This window comes from Pan paniscus, chromosome 20 (assembly GCF_029289425.2).
Source record: "Pan paniscus chromosome 20, NHGRI_mPanPan1-v2.0_pri, whole genome shotgun sequence".
NCBI lineage: Eukaryota > Metazoa > Chordata > Mammalia > Primates > Hominidae > Pan > Pan paniscus.
In genome coordinates, this window is record NC_073269.2 from 64,291,011 (window position 1) to 64,309,697 (window position 18,687).

General features: G+C 50.0%; 1 protein-coding gene across 1 annotated transcript; it reads right to left on the minus strand.

Moving 5' to 3' along the window:
- Positions 1-889: 889 nt before the first annotated feature.
- Positions 890-14,328, minus strand: LOC106634149 (vomeronasal type-2 receptor 116). Its single transcript, XM_055102879.2, is given in 11 exon segments — positions 890-1,382; positions 1,384-1,570; positions 1,573-1,810; positions 5,455-5,476; positions 5,478-5,719; positions 7,811-8,021; positions 8,023-8,542; positions 8,545-8,608; positions 13,508-13,572; positions 13,575-13,680; positions 14,221-14,328. Coding segments are annotated over 11 exon segments (2,226 nt in total). The 5' UTR covers positions 14,299-14,328.
- Positions 14,329-18,687: the final 4,359 nt, after the last annotated feature.

The following is an 18,687-nucleotide window of genomic DNA, read 5'->3' on the forward strand; positions in this document are numbered from 1 at the left end:
CCCACCAGCAATACACAGATGCTCCTGAACTACGATAGGGTTAGGTCCAAATAAGCCCATGGTAAACTGAAAATACCATGAATCAAATGATTTACATACCCAAATAAATCCGTCAAGTTGAGGAGAGTACTGAATTTGTATAGCTTGTATACCATCATAATTCTGAAAAATCGTAAGTTGAATCATGGACAAGGACTGTATAAGAGTTGTAATTCCTCCATATCCTTGGCAACATGATATGGTTTATTTTTTGCAATTCTAATAGGCATGTATTGGTATTGCACTGTAGTTTTGATTTCCCTAATTACTAACGTTAAACATCTTTTCATATACTTCCTTTCCATTTGCATATTTTGTGGTGAACTGTGTTCAAATGCTTTGCTTGGCTTTAAAAAAAAAGTGGTTGAAATTGCTTGTTTTCTTATTGTTGAATTTTATCTTTTATTCTATTTTTTTTTTTTTTTTTTTGAGATGGAATCTTGCTCTGTCACCCAGGCTGGAGTGCAAATAGCATGATCTTGGCTCACTGCAACCTCTGCCACCCAGGTTCAAGTGATTCTCCTGCCTCAGCCTCCCAAGTAGCTGGGATTATAGGTGCACACCACGACACCTGGTTAATTTTTGTATTTTGAGTAGAGACAGGGTTTCACCATGTTGGCCAGGCTGGTCTTGAACTCCTGACCTCAAGTGATCTGCCCATCTCAGCCTCCCAAAGTGGTAGGATTACAGGCGTGAGCCACCATGCCCATCCTTTAACTCTCTTTTAATCCACACAGAAGCCCAGAGCTCAAATCAGGGGCCCTGATATCTTCAACAAGGCCTGGCTCGTGGGTTTATGGCGCAGGTTGAGGAGCTCCTGGCTCCATGTTTCCCACCGATCCCAGTGTCCTCACCTCACCCAGTCTGGGGCATTCCGCTCGGGCTTTTAGCAGGATGATGTAACATTTGGGGCAAAGATGCCACCCAGCAGCCCTGCCATGGAAGCCAGGATGGAAAAGATCTCCACGGCCACAGTGGACTTGCCCTGTGCGCTGTGGTACAGGGGCAGGAAGGTTGTCCAGAAGCTGCAGAACAGCAGCATGCTGAAGGTGAGGAACTTGGACTTGTTGAAGGCGTCTGGCAGACCCCTGGCCAGGAAGGCTACAAAGAAGGTGCCCCCAGCCAGGAGGCCCAGGTAGCCCAGCACACAGGAGAAAGCGACAGCAGAGCCCTCTCAGCACTGGATGACAATGTGGCTGGGCTCTGAGGCCATGTCCCCATCTGGGAATGGTGGGGAAGTGCCCAGCCAGATGCCACAGAGAACAACCTGCACCAAGGAAGCAGCAAGGACCACCGAGGTGGAAGCGCCAGGTCCCAGGCACACCCAGACCCTGTCACCTGGTGACCCTGAAGGCCAGGACGGAAGAGACAGCCATGGTGAACACAACAGCAACTGTGGTCTGGTAGAGGAGGCAGGTGGCAGCTGTGGGACAACCAAGGAAAGGCAAGGGACAGAGGGTCAGGGAGGTGAGCAGCGTGCAGCTGAGAGCTCTGTTGTTGGCCCTGACCACAGGTGTGTCTCGGTGCTTCAGAACAGTCTGAGGACCAGCACTGCCAGGCTGGCCAGCATGAGCGCCACCAAGGCGAGCGTGAGTCCCAGCGGGTCGTCAAAGGCCAGGAAGGTCTCTGTCCTGGGCAGGCAGCCATCTCTGGTGCGGCTTGAGTACTGCTCCTCTGGGCACAGAAGACATCTCTTTGTACCTGTGGGAGACACACATCCCTGAGTCTGCCACAGGATCGTAACGACACCAGCCATGTGAAGGAAGGCTCCCTATGCACTAAACCAGCCTTACCAGCGTTTCACACCTATTCATTACTGATTGAAGGGGGCCTGCCCCTCCACACCTGTAGGTATTTCTCGCAAGGTGGAGACAAGAGACTGAGAAAAGAAATAAGACACAGAGACGAAGTGTAGAGAAAGAAAAGTGGGCCCAGGGGACGGCACTCAGCATACAGGGGACCCACACCAGCACCAGTCTGAGTTCCCTCAGTATTTATTGATCACTCTCTCTACCATTTTGGCAAGGGGGATGTGGCAGGACTACACGGTAATGGTGGGGAGAGGGTCAGCAGGAAAACATGTGAGCAAAGGACTCTGTGTCATAAATAAATTTAAGGAAAGGTGCGGTGCCTGTGATGTAACCAAGCAAGTTATAGAGAAACGCCACACTTTGAGACTAATTCAGGAGTCCTTTATCAGCCGGTGACCGAGAGATGGCTAGTGCTCAAAATTCTCTCAGCCCCGAAGAAGGGGCTAGATTTTCTTTTATACTTTGGTTTAGAGGAGGGGGAACCTAGCTGTAGCAATCTTACAGAAGTAAAGCAGGCAAAAAAAAAGTTGAAAAGACAAATGGTTACAGGAAAACAAACAGTTCCAGGTACAGAGGCTTTAAATCCATCACAAGGTGATAGGTGCGGGGGCTCTGGGTGCTATCTGCCGGACACAAACGCGGGGGCTTTAGGGTACTATTACCCCAGCGAATTCCTGGCAACTGCAGACATAGCCTGCCACAGTACCTTATCAGTTAATTGCACTCTTTGATATGCTGAGAGTCAGCTTGCCCAAGTTAAGTCCTTGAGGAAGGGAGTGGGTAAGGAGCCCTTGAGGTCTTGCAAATGAAGGAGCCAAATGGAGTCCATCCAGCTTTCTCAGCTTAGAGAGAGTATTCATATTAAAACAAGGTACGGTATTCACACCTGGATGTGCACGTAGGCCAGATTTATGTTTGACTTTACCCAAACACCTCAGTGCAGTAAAGAGCAGTACTGCCGCCAGCATGTCTCACCTCCAGCCATAAGACAGTTTTCTCCTATCCCAGTAAATGGAATATACGATCAGGTTTTCTACCGAGACATTCCATTCCCAGGGATGAGGAGCAAGAGACAGAGGCTTTCCTCTTATCTCAAGTGCAAAGAGGCCTTCCTCTTTCACTAATCCTCCTCAGCACAGACCCTTTACAGGTGTCGGGCTGGGGGACGGTAAGGTCTTTCCCTTCCCACGAGGCCACATCTCAGGCTGTCTCAGGGGGGCAAACCTTGGACAATACCCAGGCTTTCTCAGGCAGAGGTCCCTGTGGCCTTCCGCAGTGCATTGTGTCCCTGGGTACTCGAGACTGGAGAATGGCGATGACTTTTACCAAGCATACTGCCTGCAAACACATGTTTACCAAGGCACATCCTGCACAGCCCTAACTCCACTAAACCTTGAGTCAATACAGCACGTTTCTGTGAGCACAGGGTTGGGGCTAGGGTTACAGATTAACAGCATCTCAAGGCAGAAAAATTTTTCTTAGTACAGATCAAAATGGAGTTTCTTATGTCTTCCTTTTTCTACATAGACACAGTAACAGTCTGATCTCTTTCTTTCCCCCACAGATTTATAATTTTGAGATACCAGTGATGGGATGGGCCACATTAGATCCTGAGGCACAAGGAAAAATACACGCCCCGTATACATGTTTGCATGTTTTTTTAAAATGGTTAATTTTTTCCAAGTAGTAACAACAACTGCTCTTTTTGTTTTGTTGTTTGAGACAGGGTCTCACTCTTGACACCCAGGCTGGAAAGCAGTGGCTCGATCACAGCTCACTGCAACCTCCGCCTCCCAGGTAAAGCCATCTTCCCCCTCAGCCTCCCAAGTAGCTGGAACTACAGGCATGCACCACCACACCCAGCTGTTTTTTTTATTATTGTTTTTGTAAAGACAGGGGCCTCACCCTGTTGCCCAGGCTGGTCTTGAACTCCTGGACTCACGCAATCCTTCCACCTTGGCCTCTCAAAGTGCTGGGATTACGGGTCTGAGCCACCACACTTGGCTGCACTCGGACTTTTGAACCATAAAAACTGTGAGATAAGAAATGTGCTTTGTTTCATACGCTTGTGGTAATTTGTTAACAGCAGCTATAGAAACTAATGCAGGGAGCAACTGGGCATTGCCTACACTCACAGTGGGAGTGTGAACTGGAAGCACCACCAGTGTCTGTTAAAGCCACAGGTATGGCCTGGCATGGTGCCTCATGCCTATAATCCCTGCACTTTGGGAAGCTGAGGCAGGAGGATTGCTTGAGCTCAGGAGTTCAAGAACAGCCTGGGAAACATAATGAGTCCCTGTCTCTATAAAAATAATTTTTTAAAAAATTAGCCAAGCATGGTGGGGTGGCATGTACGTGTAGTCCCAGCTACTCGGGAGGCTGAGGTAGGAGGATCTCTTGAGCCCAGATCAAGGCTGCAGTGAACCACGTTCACACCACTGCACTCCAGCCTGGGCAACAGAGTGAGACCTCTTCTCAAAAGAAAAAAAAAAAAGCTGCAGGTATGTCTACCTGTGGCCCAGCAATGCCACACCCAACAGAAATTCACCTGTATGTCCCCAAAAGACACAACAATGAGACACGGCTCATTGCAGCCGCTAATCAGCAGGCTTCTCAAATCCCCCATCCCTGTTGGAGTGGATGAAGCAGCCGTGGTGCGTCCACACAATGGGATCTCACCAGTCATTAGAACAAGAGAGCCACAACCACACATAACCACCACTAGGATGAATCTCACAAACAACTGGGAGGAAAAAGCAAGACACAAAAGAACACTCACTGTGTGATTCCACTTATAGGACGTTTAAAAATCAAGCAAAACCCACTGACACCAATAGAAGTCAGGGCAGTGGATGGGTTGCAGGGAGAAGACAATGGCTGGGAGGGGTATGAAAGCTTCTGGGAGGGCCAGGTTGTGCTCTGTTTCTTGATGAGAGGACCAGGGACACGGAATGTTTGCCAGGTGAGAATTCATTGGGCTGCACGCTTACGATCTATGCATTTGTCTATATATTTCAATAAAACACTTACCTAATAATAATGACCTTTATTCATTCTCTTTGAGCCGCTGTTAATAATAAGTGCCTAGACCAGCTCAGTCGGGGAGACCCTAACCTAGCGGTGCTAGAGGAATTAAAGACACACACACAGAAATACAGGGGTGTGGAGTGGGAAATCAGGGATCTCACAGCCTTCAGAGCTGAGAGCCTCCAACAGAGATTTACCCACATATTTATTGACAGCAAGCCAGTGATAAGCATTGTTTCTACAGATTATAGATTAACTATGTGTTTGGCAAAGTGTATTCACTGGGCAGATCCTGGAATACTGACACACTGAAAAATACTACAGAAAAAACTCCTGATGGAGACTCTGATTCAGCTTGTGTGACTCTTAATATTTTCATTTTGGGTGGTGAGTAAATGTCTTTCCTCACTCAGAGAAGGGCTCAGTATCCCTAAACAGCATAGCTGAGTTATGACTGGCCTAATTTAGAGCTGCACCAACTTCATGTACCAAATAGGGACACCGCTGGCCTCTGTGCTTCCCTCTGACTCGAATACACCAGAACTGGGATCATTTCTGCACCCTGGAAACTGACCTAGAGGTCCTCCTTCGTCACATGCAGTCATTCTGTCTCCCAGAGGGGCTCACGGGTTGACTATGCCTATGTGGACAAAGTGGAATCAGCCCTCAGTGGTCTTCTGTCCATGGACAACATCAAATTCTGTAATTAAATCTCCGTTGGCATCAAACATGATCTCTGTCCCATCAGGGGTCTTGAAACGCACGTTCTTGAGAGGACGAAGCAGCTGGGGAAGGATGGATGACACTGTAGATGGGCAGGGCCAGTCCCAGGGGCTGTGCAAAATGCATCAGGCCCTCAGCCACCGTGGTGAGCAGGGGCTGCCTCAGGCAGGGCCAACGTATCCATGAGGCACGAGAGACCCAGGGCTGTGATATTTGCAGGGTCCCATGAACATGTTCTAATGTTAACTGCTTGTAAAAACAAAGAAAAAAATTAAAAAGTAATTAATGGGCCATGCACAGTGGCTCAAGCCTGTGGTCCTAGCACTTTGGGAGGCCGAGGCAGGCGGATCACGAGGTCAGGTGCTCGAGACCAGCCTGACCAATATGGTGAAACGTCGTCCCTACCAAAAATACAAAAATTAGCCAGGCGTGGTGGTGGTTCACGCCTGTAATCCCAGCCACTCAGGAAGCTGAGGCAGAAGAGTCACTTGAACCCGGGAGACGGAGGTTGCAGTCAGCCAAGATCATGCCACTACACTCCAGCCTGGGCGACAGAGCAAGACTCTGTCTCAAAAAAAAGTAATAATGAACATATAATAATGAGTCCAACCCAGGATATATTCATCTTTAGACCAAGGCAATGGTAAAATTGAATTAAGAATTTTTTTTCCATGGAGGAAGGAACGCACAAAAGCCACAGTGTGGCCCTTGCTCCAGGGATTCCGTCTGAGCAAACACTTCCTCCTTGGCCTTCCCATCACACTCCAAGTGGAGTAAAATCCTGGCGGGACCTACACAGGTCGGTCCCTGAACACCTAGACATCCTGATCCCTCAGTCACAAAGCTAGCATGGACTTAAGACCCCTCATCCTGGCCAGGCATGGTAGCTCATGCCTGTGATCCCAACACTTACCCCAAAGTGGGCAGATCGCTTGAGCCCAGAAGTTTGAGACCAGCCTGGGCATCATGGTGAAAATACAAAAATTAGCTGGGCATGGTGGTGCATGCTTGTAGTCCCAGCTACTCGGGAGGCTGAAGGATCACTTGAGCCCAGGAGGTTGAGACTGCAGTGAGCTGTGAATGCATCACTGTATTCCAGCTTGAACAACAAAGCAAGGCACTGTCTTAACACAAAACAAAACAAAAAATTCCTCAGCCCGGCACGGTGGCTCATGCCTGTAATCCTAGCACTTTGGGAGGCCAAGGTGGGCAAATCATCTGAGGTCAGGAATTCAAAACCAGCCTGACCAACATGGTGAAACCCCATCTCTACTAAAAATACAAAATTAGCCAGGCGTGATGGCACATGCCTATAATCCCAGCTACTCAGAAGGCTGAGGCAGAAGAATTGCTTGAACCCAGGAGGCGGAGGTTGCAGTTAGCTGAGATCACACCATTGCACTCCAGTCTGGACACAGCGAAACTCCGTCTCAAAAAAAAAAAAATCTTCGTCCAGTGCTCCTGCTAAGATGTGGCTTAGGGCTGTGAATACAAGATATCCTCACTGAGGAGCACTGCCCCTGTCCTCCCCCCCAGCAGACCAAGTGAGTTTCCTGCTGTCTCCCCTTCCCTGAATCATCTACTCCACACTTTGTTTTTGAGACAAGGTCTTACTCTGTTGCCCAGGCTGGAGTGCAGTGGCACCATCATGGCTTGCTGTAGCCTCAACCTCCCGGGCTCAAGCGATCCTCACACCTGAGCCTTCCAAGTAGTTGTGACTACAGGCGTGCATCATCACGACTTTTTTTTTTTTTTTAAAGATAGTCTCGCTCTGTCACCCAGGCTCGAGTGCAGTGGTGTAATCTCGGCTCACTGCAAGCTCTGCCCTCCCAGGTTGAAGGAATTCTCCTACCTCAGCCTCCTGAGTAGCTGGGACTACAGGCGCCCACCATCACGCCTGGCTAATTTTTTGTATTTTTAGCAGAGATGGGGTTTCACTGTGTTAGCCAGGATGGTCTCGAGATCTCCTGACCTCGTAATCCACCTGCCTCTGCCTCCCAAAATGTGGGGGTTACAGGCGTGAGCCACCGTGTTCAGCCCGTGCTTGGCTGATTTAAAAATTTTTTTGTAGATTCAGTGTCTTACTGTGTTTCCCTGGCTGATCTTGAACTCCTGGGCTCGAATGATCCTCCCACATTGGTCTCCCAAAGTACTGGGACTACAGGCATGAGCCACCATGCTCAGCCCCACTCCACACGTTCGCCTCTCACCAGCCAGGGCTGGAAGTCCCAGGCATCGGCACACCCCTGGTCCCCATGCTTGCAGCCTGCCAGGGCCTGCAGGGCCTGGGCGATGGCCTAGACCACTGTGTAGGCGATGTGTACTTTGCTTTCCTTCTGGAAAGGGTAGTGCTCAACCCTCAGACTCTCATTTCCTGAGCAGAACTGGACTCCCGCAGCCGCTGTGCTTTCCCTGCTGCCCCCCGCCGCTCCTATGGGGCTATGTGCACTTGAGGGTGACCTCCCAGAATCTCCATATGAACATGTCTTCTGGGGTCCTGGCGGGGTGCAGGGAAGTCGGTGGGGGGCTGGCTGTTGCAAAGCAGGAGGCTGAATGAGCCCTGCAGAACCCAGAATGTACTGGCACAGTCAGGGCCAGCGCCATGTGCAGAGTGTCCCAGCTGACACAGACCTGGCCCAGGATGCCTCGGCCTGCCAGGCACTGCAGGATGAGTCGGAAGTGCTAGCTGTTAAGGAAGACCAGGATGATGGTGGCCGTACAGCTCTCCATCAGCCGGATGACGTTTTTCATTTTCGGGGACTCCCGAGTGGGGATGTGGAGTTGGAACTCAATGCAGACCCCAGCCTGGCCCAGCTCCTGGACGAGCAGAGACCTGCCCTGCAGCTCAAAGTCGTCCCCCTGTGCCAGGACGCTCACCCAAGACCATCGGAAGTGAAGCATCAGCTGCACCACTGCATGGGTGGTCATGAGGTGACTGAGCAGAGTCTGAAAAAGGATGGGAACTGGGTCTTGTCGCTGAGGCTGGCCAGTGTAAAGGAGGGGCTGACCTGTGCAGGAAGAGGCCAGGGCAATGGGGAGGGGTGAGGAGCAGCTCAGGCACCTGCTGACCACCAGGTTCAAAGAAAGCCGGGTTGACCCACACGTCCCTGGTGGCCCTGGGTGTGTCTCCCAATTTTGTCACTGAAAGCTCACACCTATAATCACAGCACTGAGAGGCCAAGGCAGGCAGATCACTTGAGGTCAGGAGTTCAAGACCAGCCTGGCCAACAACATAGTGAAACCCCATCTCTACTAAAAATACAAAAATTAGCCAGGCATGATGGTGGGTGCCTGTAATCCCAGCTACTTGGTAGGCTGAGGCAGGAGAATCACTTGAACTCTGGAGGCCGAGGTTGCAGTGAGCCGAAATCGCACCACTGCACCCTAGCCTGGGTGACAGAATGAGACTCCGTCTCAAAACAAAACAAAACAAAAAAATTCCCACATAAGGCTGGGCATGGTGGCTCACGTATATCCCAGGGCTTTGGGAGGCCAAGGTGGGAGGACTGCTAGAGCCCAGGAGGTCGAGACTAGCTTGGGCAACACAGTATGACCCCTGCTCTAAAAAGACACAGAGAGAGAGAGAGACACACACACAGAGAAAGAAACACAGAGAGAGAGAGAGAGAGAGAGAGACAGAGACACAGAGACACAGAGACACAGAGAGACACAGACAGACACAGACACACAGACAGAGACAGAGTCAGACAGAGAGACAGAAAGGAGGGAAGGCAGGCAGGAAGGGAAGAAGGGAGGGAGGGAGGGAGGGAGAGGAGGGAGGGAGGGAGGGATGGAGGAGGGAAGGAGGGGAGAGAGAGCGAGCCAAGCAGGCACAGAAAGAAAAAAAAAAGGAGAAAAAGAAAGGAAGAAAGAAAAAGGCCAAATGTGGTGGCTCACACCTGTAATCCCAGCACCTTGGGAGGCAGAAGTGGGCAGATCACTTGAGGCCAGGCTGGTCTCAAACTCCTGACCTCAGGTGATCGGCCTGCCTCAGCCTCCCAGAGTGCTGGGATTACAGTTGTAAGCCGCAGCACCCAGCCCCAAGGAATAATTGAACTTAATGTTCATTCCTCTCGTTTTGCCCACTTCAAACTTACGTTTCTGCTCCTTTGCCAAGCTGGGTTTTTGTTGTTTTTTTTTGAGACAGGGTTTCACTGTCACCCAGGCTAGAGTGCAGTGGCAGGAACACAGCTCACTACATCCTCCACCTACTGGGCTCAAGAGATCTTCCTGCCTCAGGGGACTACAGATGTGCACCACCCACCACCCCCAGTTAAAAAAATTATTTTGTAGAGATGGGGTCTATGTTTCCCAGCCTGGTCTTAAAATTCCTGGGCTCAAGTGATCCTCCTGCCTCAGCAGACCTGGGGATCCGATTCTAGTTCCGGTTTGCACAGCGCCGACAACTCTGGGGCTACAGGCTGGAGCCACCGTGCGGGGCCTGGGATTCGGACTCTAGTTCCGGTTTCCACAGCGTGGACAACTCTGGGGTTACAGGCTGGAGCCACCATGCCGGGCCTGGGGTTCGGATTCTAGTTCCGGTTCGCACAGCGCGGACGGACAATTCTTCACTGGCAGTGGCAATGACTCGGAACCTACTTGTGTTGTTTGGTCACGCTGTGATCTTCGTCAGTTTTTGCCTGCTTGTCGATTTGCCAATGAAGAGACCACTCTTCGTGCCCCGGAAGATAAAGTTCTATGAAATCAGGGTCAACGGGGTTGTGTGTCTGTGTTTGCTTCTGACCTGTGGCTGAGGCACAGGATGAAACTGCTCGGTCTCTGGGGTCTGTTGGATCAGAGACTTTAACACGCTCCTCGTGTGGGTGCAAAACATTCTCCTACCGCCAGAGGGTAGTAAGGAAATAGGCTATGCAAACGTTATGGGGTCTGAACGGAACGGTGCTCTGGTCTGATTGGTTTACACAGACCCATAAAGCTGACGCAACAGGTAGAGCTGCCAGATTTGAAAATAAAAAAACAGGATACCCAATTAAGTTTAAATTTCAGATAAATTCATCTAATATTTTAGCATAAGTATGTCTTGTATGTCCCGTGCAATATTTGGGACCAAATTCTACTAAAAAGGACTATTCATTGTTTATCTGAAAACCAAATTTCACTGGGGGTACTGTTTTATCTGGCAACCCTACAGATACAGGAAAACAGCTTCTTGAGCTGCAGTCAAGAAATGCAGTTGCAGCTGCACGCAGTGGCTCATGCCTGTAAACCCAACACTGGGAAGCTGAGGTGGATCACAAGCCCAGGAGTTGCAGGCCAGCCTGGGCAACACAGGGAGAGTTTTGTTTTTTTTTAAAAAAAAAAAAAAAAAAAAAAAAAGGCCAGGCGCCGTGTCTCACGCCTGTAATTCCAGCACTTTGGGAGGCTGAGGCGGGTGGATCACCTGAGGTCAGGAGTTTGAGACCAGACTGGGCAATATAGTGAAACCCCATCTCTACTAAAAATACAAAAATTAGCCGGTCATGGCGGCGGGCACCTGTGGTCCCAGCTACTTGGGAGGCTGAGACAGGAGAATCGCTTGAACCCAGGGGGCAGAGGTTGCAGTGAGCCGAGATCGCACCACCGCACTCCAGCCTGGGCGACAAGAGTCAGACTTCGTCTCAAAAAAATTCAAAAAGGAAAAAAAAAATTGAGTCTCTAATCCTTTAAATGTGCTTGAATTAAAAGGAAAGAAAAGAAAGTCTACATATAGAAACTTCTAGTTCAGAAGCATTTTATGTAAGAATCCAAGTGGGAAGTAATCAAGGTGAATTCTTGGAAAAAAATCAGCCTGGCTTGATACTTTGGGGTTAAAAGCACCTAGAATAGCTATGTGGTTATTTGCAGAGGTTCTATAGAAATCAACTCTCCTTTTTATCAGGATAGGACTGGACTAAATTGATTGTACGATCAAGCCCATACCTGAAGTGTCACACCTCAGAATAAACTCCCCAATACATGACAACCCACCCTGAAGGAGTAAGGGGTGAAGGGGTGAGCTTTCTTTGTGGCCCCAACATTCACACCGCCCCAGGAAAACCCTTCCAACCTGTTCTGTGATTTACAGGGCCCCCTGCTTCACAGGTAGGAAGGCAGGCCTCTCCCCCAGCAGGCCAGCAAACTTTGCAAATTTAAGGCGTTCAAGGGCAGAGGAATCCTGTAAACCCAAATTTACAGGTTTCTCAGTCGAACATGAATCTATTAAATTGGACTCGTCATACAATGCTGGTGGGAATGTAAAATGGTGCGCTGCTTTGGAAAACACTCCAGCAGCTCCTCAGATAGTTAATCATAGCATGAACCTTTGGCCCAGAAATTCTACCCATACAACCAAGGGAATTGAAAACATACTGAACATACACACAAAAACGGATACATAAATGTTCATAGCAGCCCTATTCACAGTAGGCCCAAAATGGAAACAGTTCAAATATCCATCAACTGATAAATGGATACACACGACATGCTCTATTCATACAACGGATTTTTTTTTAAGACAGGGTCTTGCACTGCTGCCCAAGCTGGATTATAGTGGTACGATTATAGCTCACTGCACCCTTGACCACCCCCCCCCCCCCCGCCCCCGCCCCCCGACTCAAGTGATTCTCCTGCCTCAGCCTTCTGAGTACCCAGGACTACAGCTGCATGCCACTACACCTATTTTTTTTTTTTTTTTCCTGTAGAAATGGAGTCTCCCTATGTTGCCCAGGCTGGTCTTGAGCTCCTGACATCAAGCAATCCTCCCACCTTGGCCTCCCACAGGGCCACTATACCCAGCCTATGATGGAAAATTAATCAATAGAAGGGAACGACGCTCTGACACAGGCTGCAACGTGGATGAACCTTGAAAATATATTTAGTGAGAAAAGCCAGTCACAAAGGACCACACAGCGTATGATTCCGTTTATAGGAAGTATCCAGAAAAAGCAAATCTGTACAGACAGAACATACATTAGTGGTTGCCGGCAGGTGGAGCTGATGGAAACTGCTGGCTAAAGGGGTTGGGGTTTCCTTGCGGGGTGATGAAAATGTTCTCAAATTGACTGTGGGGATGGCTACACAACTCGAACATACCAAAAGCCATGAGTGAGTTACGCGGTATGTGGATTATATCTCAGGCTGGAGGACTGCTTGAGCCTAGGAAATCGAGGCTGCAGTGAGCCGTGATCATGCCACTGCACTCCAGCCTGAGCGACAGAGACCCCATCACTAAAAAAATTAAAATGCCCCGGCACAGTGGCTCACACCTGTGATCCCAGCACTTTGTGGTGCCGAGGTGGGCAGATCACCTAAGGACAGAAGTTCCAGACCAGCCTGGCCAACGTGGTGAAACACCGTCTCTACTAAAAATACAAAAATTAGCCGAGAGGTGGTAGGGGGCGCCTGTAAACCCAGCTACTCGGGAGGCTGAGGCAGGAGAATCGCTTGAACCCGGGAGGCGGAGGTTGCAGTGAGCTGAGATCGTGCCACTGCACTCCAGCCTGGGAAACAGCAAGACTCCATCTCAATACACCCACATACATACAGAAAAAAAAAGTTGCCTCTAGACATAGCTACTATTACGGGAATGACACCCGAGGGCCTGAGAGTCAGGAGGCCCCAGTGGGGCGGGGCCGTGTGGAGGCTGGCGGCACAAGCCCTATGGCCTGGACTCAAAACCCAGCTCCAGCTGCCCCAGTGCTGGGTGAGCTGCAACGTGTCATTGCTAGTTCCCTCAATCTCAGTGTCCTGGTGAATGCAGCAGCGATCACCATTCTCTTACAGGGAGGTCATGGTGAGGGGGAGGATGGCGTCAGGCTGTAGAGCATTGGCGGGGAGCCAGGACCCTCCGCGGTAGGGCCTCAGCGTCACCCCCATTGTGGCCAATACCACAGCAAATATTAGGGGAGGGTACGGCTCTGAGTACTTACCTGGAGAAACCTGTAGAGTCCCAGGAGCCTGGCCATTGGCATAGACAACGCCAAGCATGTTTCTCTAAAGCAGCTCCAGGAGCGCTGGGCCCGCACGTGTAGCTGGGGATGGGCTCCTCCTGCCCGGTGAGAAAGCTCATGGTCTCATGGAGCACTGCGTGCACGAAGTCCCCCTGTGTCCAGAATTGGTTCCTTCCAGTGGGTTCTTGGTGTAGCTGACTCAACAATGAAGCTGCGGACCCTCACGGCGAGTGTTACTACAGTTCTTATCTGGAGTTGTTCATTCCTCCCGTTGGATTCGTGGTCTTGCTGGCTTCAGAAGTGAAGCCACAGACCTTTGCAGTTAGTATTACAGTTCATAAAGGTAGTATAGATCCACAGCATGATCATCAGCAGGATTTATTGCAAACAGCGAAACAACAAACTTCCACAGACTGGAAGGAAAGCCCAACAGACCGCCACTGCCGGCTCGGGTGGCCTGCTTTTATTCCCTTATCTGGCCCCACCCACATCCTGCTGATTGGTCCATTTTACAGAGCACTGATTGGTCCGTTTTACAGAGAGCTGATTGGTCCGTTTTGACTGAGTGCTGATTGGTGCGTTTACAAACCTTTAGCTAGACACAGAGTGCTGATTGGTGCACTTACCATCCTTTAGCTAGACAGAAAAGTTCTCCAAGTCACCACCCTACCTGGAAGCCCAACCGGTTTCACCTCTCACCCAGAGTTCCAGATGGAGAAGCCCAGCCTGAGGCTGGGGAGCAGGTGGGTGTCCCTGTTGATCTCCTCCATGGCAAATGTGAATCCTTGGGCTGCCCAGTAGCCCCAGGTGGAAACGCTGAGGGAAGGAGAAGCTCAGGCTTACCGCATGCTGTAGCTGCAGAGGCTATGGCTTATGCAGGGTTATGCACACTCAAAGTGGATGAGGCCACAAGTCTCCACAAGCGCTTGTGCACGATGTAGCCTATACATCAGACTTGACATAACTACATCTTAGCAAAAGACTCCATTTTATATTTCATAGGACACTCTGCCATCAAGGATAGGATGTTCTGTTTATTAAACAACAACAAAAAAAGACTGCACCTAACCAGGTAAGGACACAAGCACACTCTTCCACTACCAGTTCTCACCAGGGGACTACTAGGTGACTATAAAAGATTAGGCCTTCTCGGGCGCGGTGGCTCATGCCTGTAATCCCAGCACTTTGGGAGGTCAAGGCAGGAGGATCACTTGAGGTCAGGAGTTCAAAATCAGCCTGGCCAATGTAGTGAAACCCCATCTCTAATAAAAATACAAAAAAATTAGCCGGGCATGGTGGTGTGCACCTGTAATCCCAGCTACTCGGGAGGCTGAGGCAGGAGAATCACAAGAACCCGGGAGGCAGAGGTTGCAGTGAGCCGAGATCGTGCCATTGCACACCAGCCCGGGTGACAGAGCAAAACTCTTGTCTTAAAAAATAATAATAAAAGAAAAAGAAAATTAGGCCTTCAGGAGCTCAAAATGGCTGTTTTAACTGACGCTGTTTTGCAGTCACTCATGATAACTCAGCCTCTGTGGCCAAAGGCTCTGCCACCTCAAAGACTTCCTTGCAGGATGGCAGACCACCGACCTCACCGACCACCCACCCACCGCCTGGCCCAGACCAGGATGCCTTTTGTCTTCTTCGCTGCCTCTGAACTGGTTCCTTAACTCTTTCTCCTATCTCTTTTTTCTCTTGATGTTAAATGTCACTTTGTTGGTTGTGGAATGTTTAACCTATAACATTTCTATATTAAGTATACTATTATGTATGGTTTGCAATATTAACTGACTTGTGGAGTGGCTTGAGCCTCCGTGCCTGTGGCTCTGACTACCAAGTGAATGAGAAGCACAAGGGATAATTGGCTCCTTGGGAACTCCATGTAGCTCATGGCTTTTGTGATTGAAATAACATCAGTAGGCCGGGTGCGGTGGCTCACGCCTGTAATCCCAGCACTTTAGGAGGCCAAGACGGGCGGATCACCTGAGGTCAGGAGTTCGAGACAAGCCTGGCCAACATGGTGAAACCCCGTCTCTACTAAAAATTCAAAAATTAGCTGAGCATGGTGGAGGGCACCTGTAATCCCAGCTACTCAGAAGGCTGAGGCAAGAGAATCGCTTGAACCTGGGAGGTGGAGGTTGCAGTGAGCAAAGATCGCGCCATTGCACTCCAGCCTGGGGGCAAGAGCGAGACTTTGTCTCAAAAAAAGGAAAAGAAAAGAAAAGAAATAACATCAGTAAACACTTGACATTGCGGAAAGACACGAACGTGTGGACCTGGTTATCTCTGACCTTGCACTGATCATGACATGTGCATAGCAAAATGGGCAGAACAGCCAAAAAGGGGTGAGGGGTGGGGGGTAGGACATGTTGGTCAAAGGGCTCCAAGTTTCAGTTAGACAAGGAGGCATAGGTTTCCAGATCTATTGCACAGCATGGAGACTGTAGTTATCAATAATTAATGTATATTTCAAAACTGCAAAAAGATCATATCTTAAATGTTCACATTGCAAAAAATGATAAGGATGTGAGGATATGGATATGTTGATTAGCCCGATTTAATCATTCCATAATGTATACATATATTAAGACATCATATTGTACCCCATAAATATATACAATTATTATTCATTGATTAGAAAAAATAACCTGGCAACATCAAGTGATGGCAAGTGGAGTGATTGGAAGTCTTGTGCATGTCTGGTGAGAATGCAGAATGAAATGGTTGCTTTGGAAAACATTGTGGCAATGTTTAAATGAAGGTAAACAGGCCAGCCATGGTGGCTGTAGCCTGTAGTCCCAGCACTTTGGGAGGCTGAGGCGGGAGGATTGTTTGAACCCAGGAGTTAGAAACCAGCCTAGGTCACAACGTGAGACTCTGTCTCTATAGAAAATGAAAAGTAAATAAAAAATTAAAAAATTAGCCGAGTCTGGTCTCATGCATCTGTGGTGCCAGCTACTCAGAAGCTGAGGTGGGAGGATCACTTGAGCTGGGAGGTCAAGGCTGTAGTGAGCTATGATCGAGCCACTGCACTCCAGCCTGGGCAGCAGAGCCAGACCCTGTCTCCAAAAATAAAATAAAGTAAAATGGTAAACATATTCATTTTTTAAAAAAGAAAAAAATCACCAGAGGGACTATGTGAAGAACTGTCTGCAGAGACAGTTTGGGAACCTGGGACAGAAATGGGTGATGGCACACACAGGTAAAGAGAAATTCCCTGGGCTGATCAACTCATGAAGAGATTTGTTCATTCCACAAACACTTGTTCATTCAACAAACACACTTACCTGTGCCTGGCGCTGCTCTAAGCGCCAAGGGTTGGCGGTGGACAAGAGAGGGGAGAATCTCTGCCTCACCTGTGCAGTCGCTGCAGCACAATGAGGAGACAAGCAACCCATGCTTCAGACACAGACAGAAAGCAAGAAGGAAAAACGGACTGAGGTGCTAAGGCAGGGCCGGTGAGACGGGCTGACCAGGATCCAGACAGACAGGATGAGTCCCGGCCATCCAGGAGGGATTCTGAGAATCAGCTGCTGCCTGAGGCTTTAGAAGGACACTCCTGAAGGTGCCCAGCCTTCAGGGGCTCTCCACCAAACACCCTGGTAGCTGCTTACCTTGAAGACTCCAAGCCAGCTGATGGAGCAGTGAAATCAAACAGGGTGATGTTGTACAGGTGGAAGATGGAGAAGCTGGCCCTGACCACCACATCCCCTGGACAGTCAAAGCGGGGGCTCTTCCCTGGCAACCGCCAGCCTATTGGGCCAGAAACAGCAGCCCCAGAGAGAGATCCCACAAGGGCGGGAAGCAGAGAGCACAGCAACATGTCTGTGGTGTGCTGACAGCCAGCAACGGCAGCCCCCGTGTGGGCTGCTTCCAACAGTGATGGGGGGCTTTCATCTGGGAGCTCACCCCTCAATCCAGGACCTGGGGGCTGGGGACACAGATGGAGCTCCAGGCATCCAGGCCCTGGGAGAACAGTGGCCACTCAGTCCCAGGGCCATTAAAACTTGTACTTCCTCCTCCTGTGGTTTCTTTGCCTCTGCCCAGGCCAGGGGTAACAGCCCCCAGGCCTCATCTGCAGACTTCAGAGAGGGAGGTTGATGAGTCCTGACTGTGTCCTCAGGGACTCTGCAAACCCAGGAGCAGCTGCACTTAGGGTCCCCAGGTCACTGGTTTTGGAGAGGCCCCAGGAGGGTACAAGAGGCGAAGACTCTCCTGAGCCCTCCTGCCTCAGTTGGCAGTGTTTGGAGATAGGGACATCCCCAGAGCTTCAGTGGCCCTGGGTTAACACCTCCTGCCTGGGGGCTCCCAGAGGGTCCCAGGCAAGGGTAAAGCATGTTCAGCCCCCAGAGGGCTGGCCCAGGCTAAGCTGGTGCGTTTCTGTGGTCAGGAAGTCCAGTTCCAGGCGGAGGGTGGAGGGTAGGCTGCAAAGTGACTCCCTAACATAGTGCTTACAACCCCAGGAGATGCGGCTGTGAGGCAGGAAAATAGAGGGAATTGGAGGTTAAATAAAGGGCAAACTGAGTAAAAGCAGAAGGAAGGTGAAGGGACAGGTAAGCAAAAAGCAAAATATGGGCAGGTGCAGTGGCTCATGCCATAATCCCAGCATATTGGGAGGCGGGGGCAGGCAGATCACCCGAGGTCAGGAGTTCAAGACCAGCCTGGCCAACATGGTGAAACCTCATCTCTACTAAAAATACAAAAATTAGCCAGGCATAGTAGCACACGCCTGTAGTCCCAGCTACTCAGGAGGCTGAGGCAGGAAAATGACTTGAAGCTGGGAGGTGGAGGTTGCTGTGAGCCGAGATCACGCCACTGCACTCTAGCCTGGGCAACACAGCGAGACTCCATCTCAAAAAAAAAAAAAAATTTCCAGACCTTATCACTTTGGAGAAAATACCACACTAAAAAGTGAACTGAGGAGGCTGGGCGTGGTGGCTAACGCCTGTAATCCCAGCGCTCTGAGAGGCCGAGGCGGGCGGATCACGAGGTCAAGAGATCGAGACCATCCTGGCCAACATGGTGAAATCCCATCTCTACTAAAAATACAAAAATTAGCTGGGCGTGGTGGCACATGCCTGTAGTCCCAGCTACTTGGGAGGTTGAGGCAGGAGAATTGCTTGAACCTGGGAGGCAGAGGTTGCAGTGAGCCAAGGTCG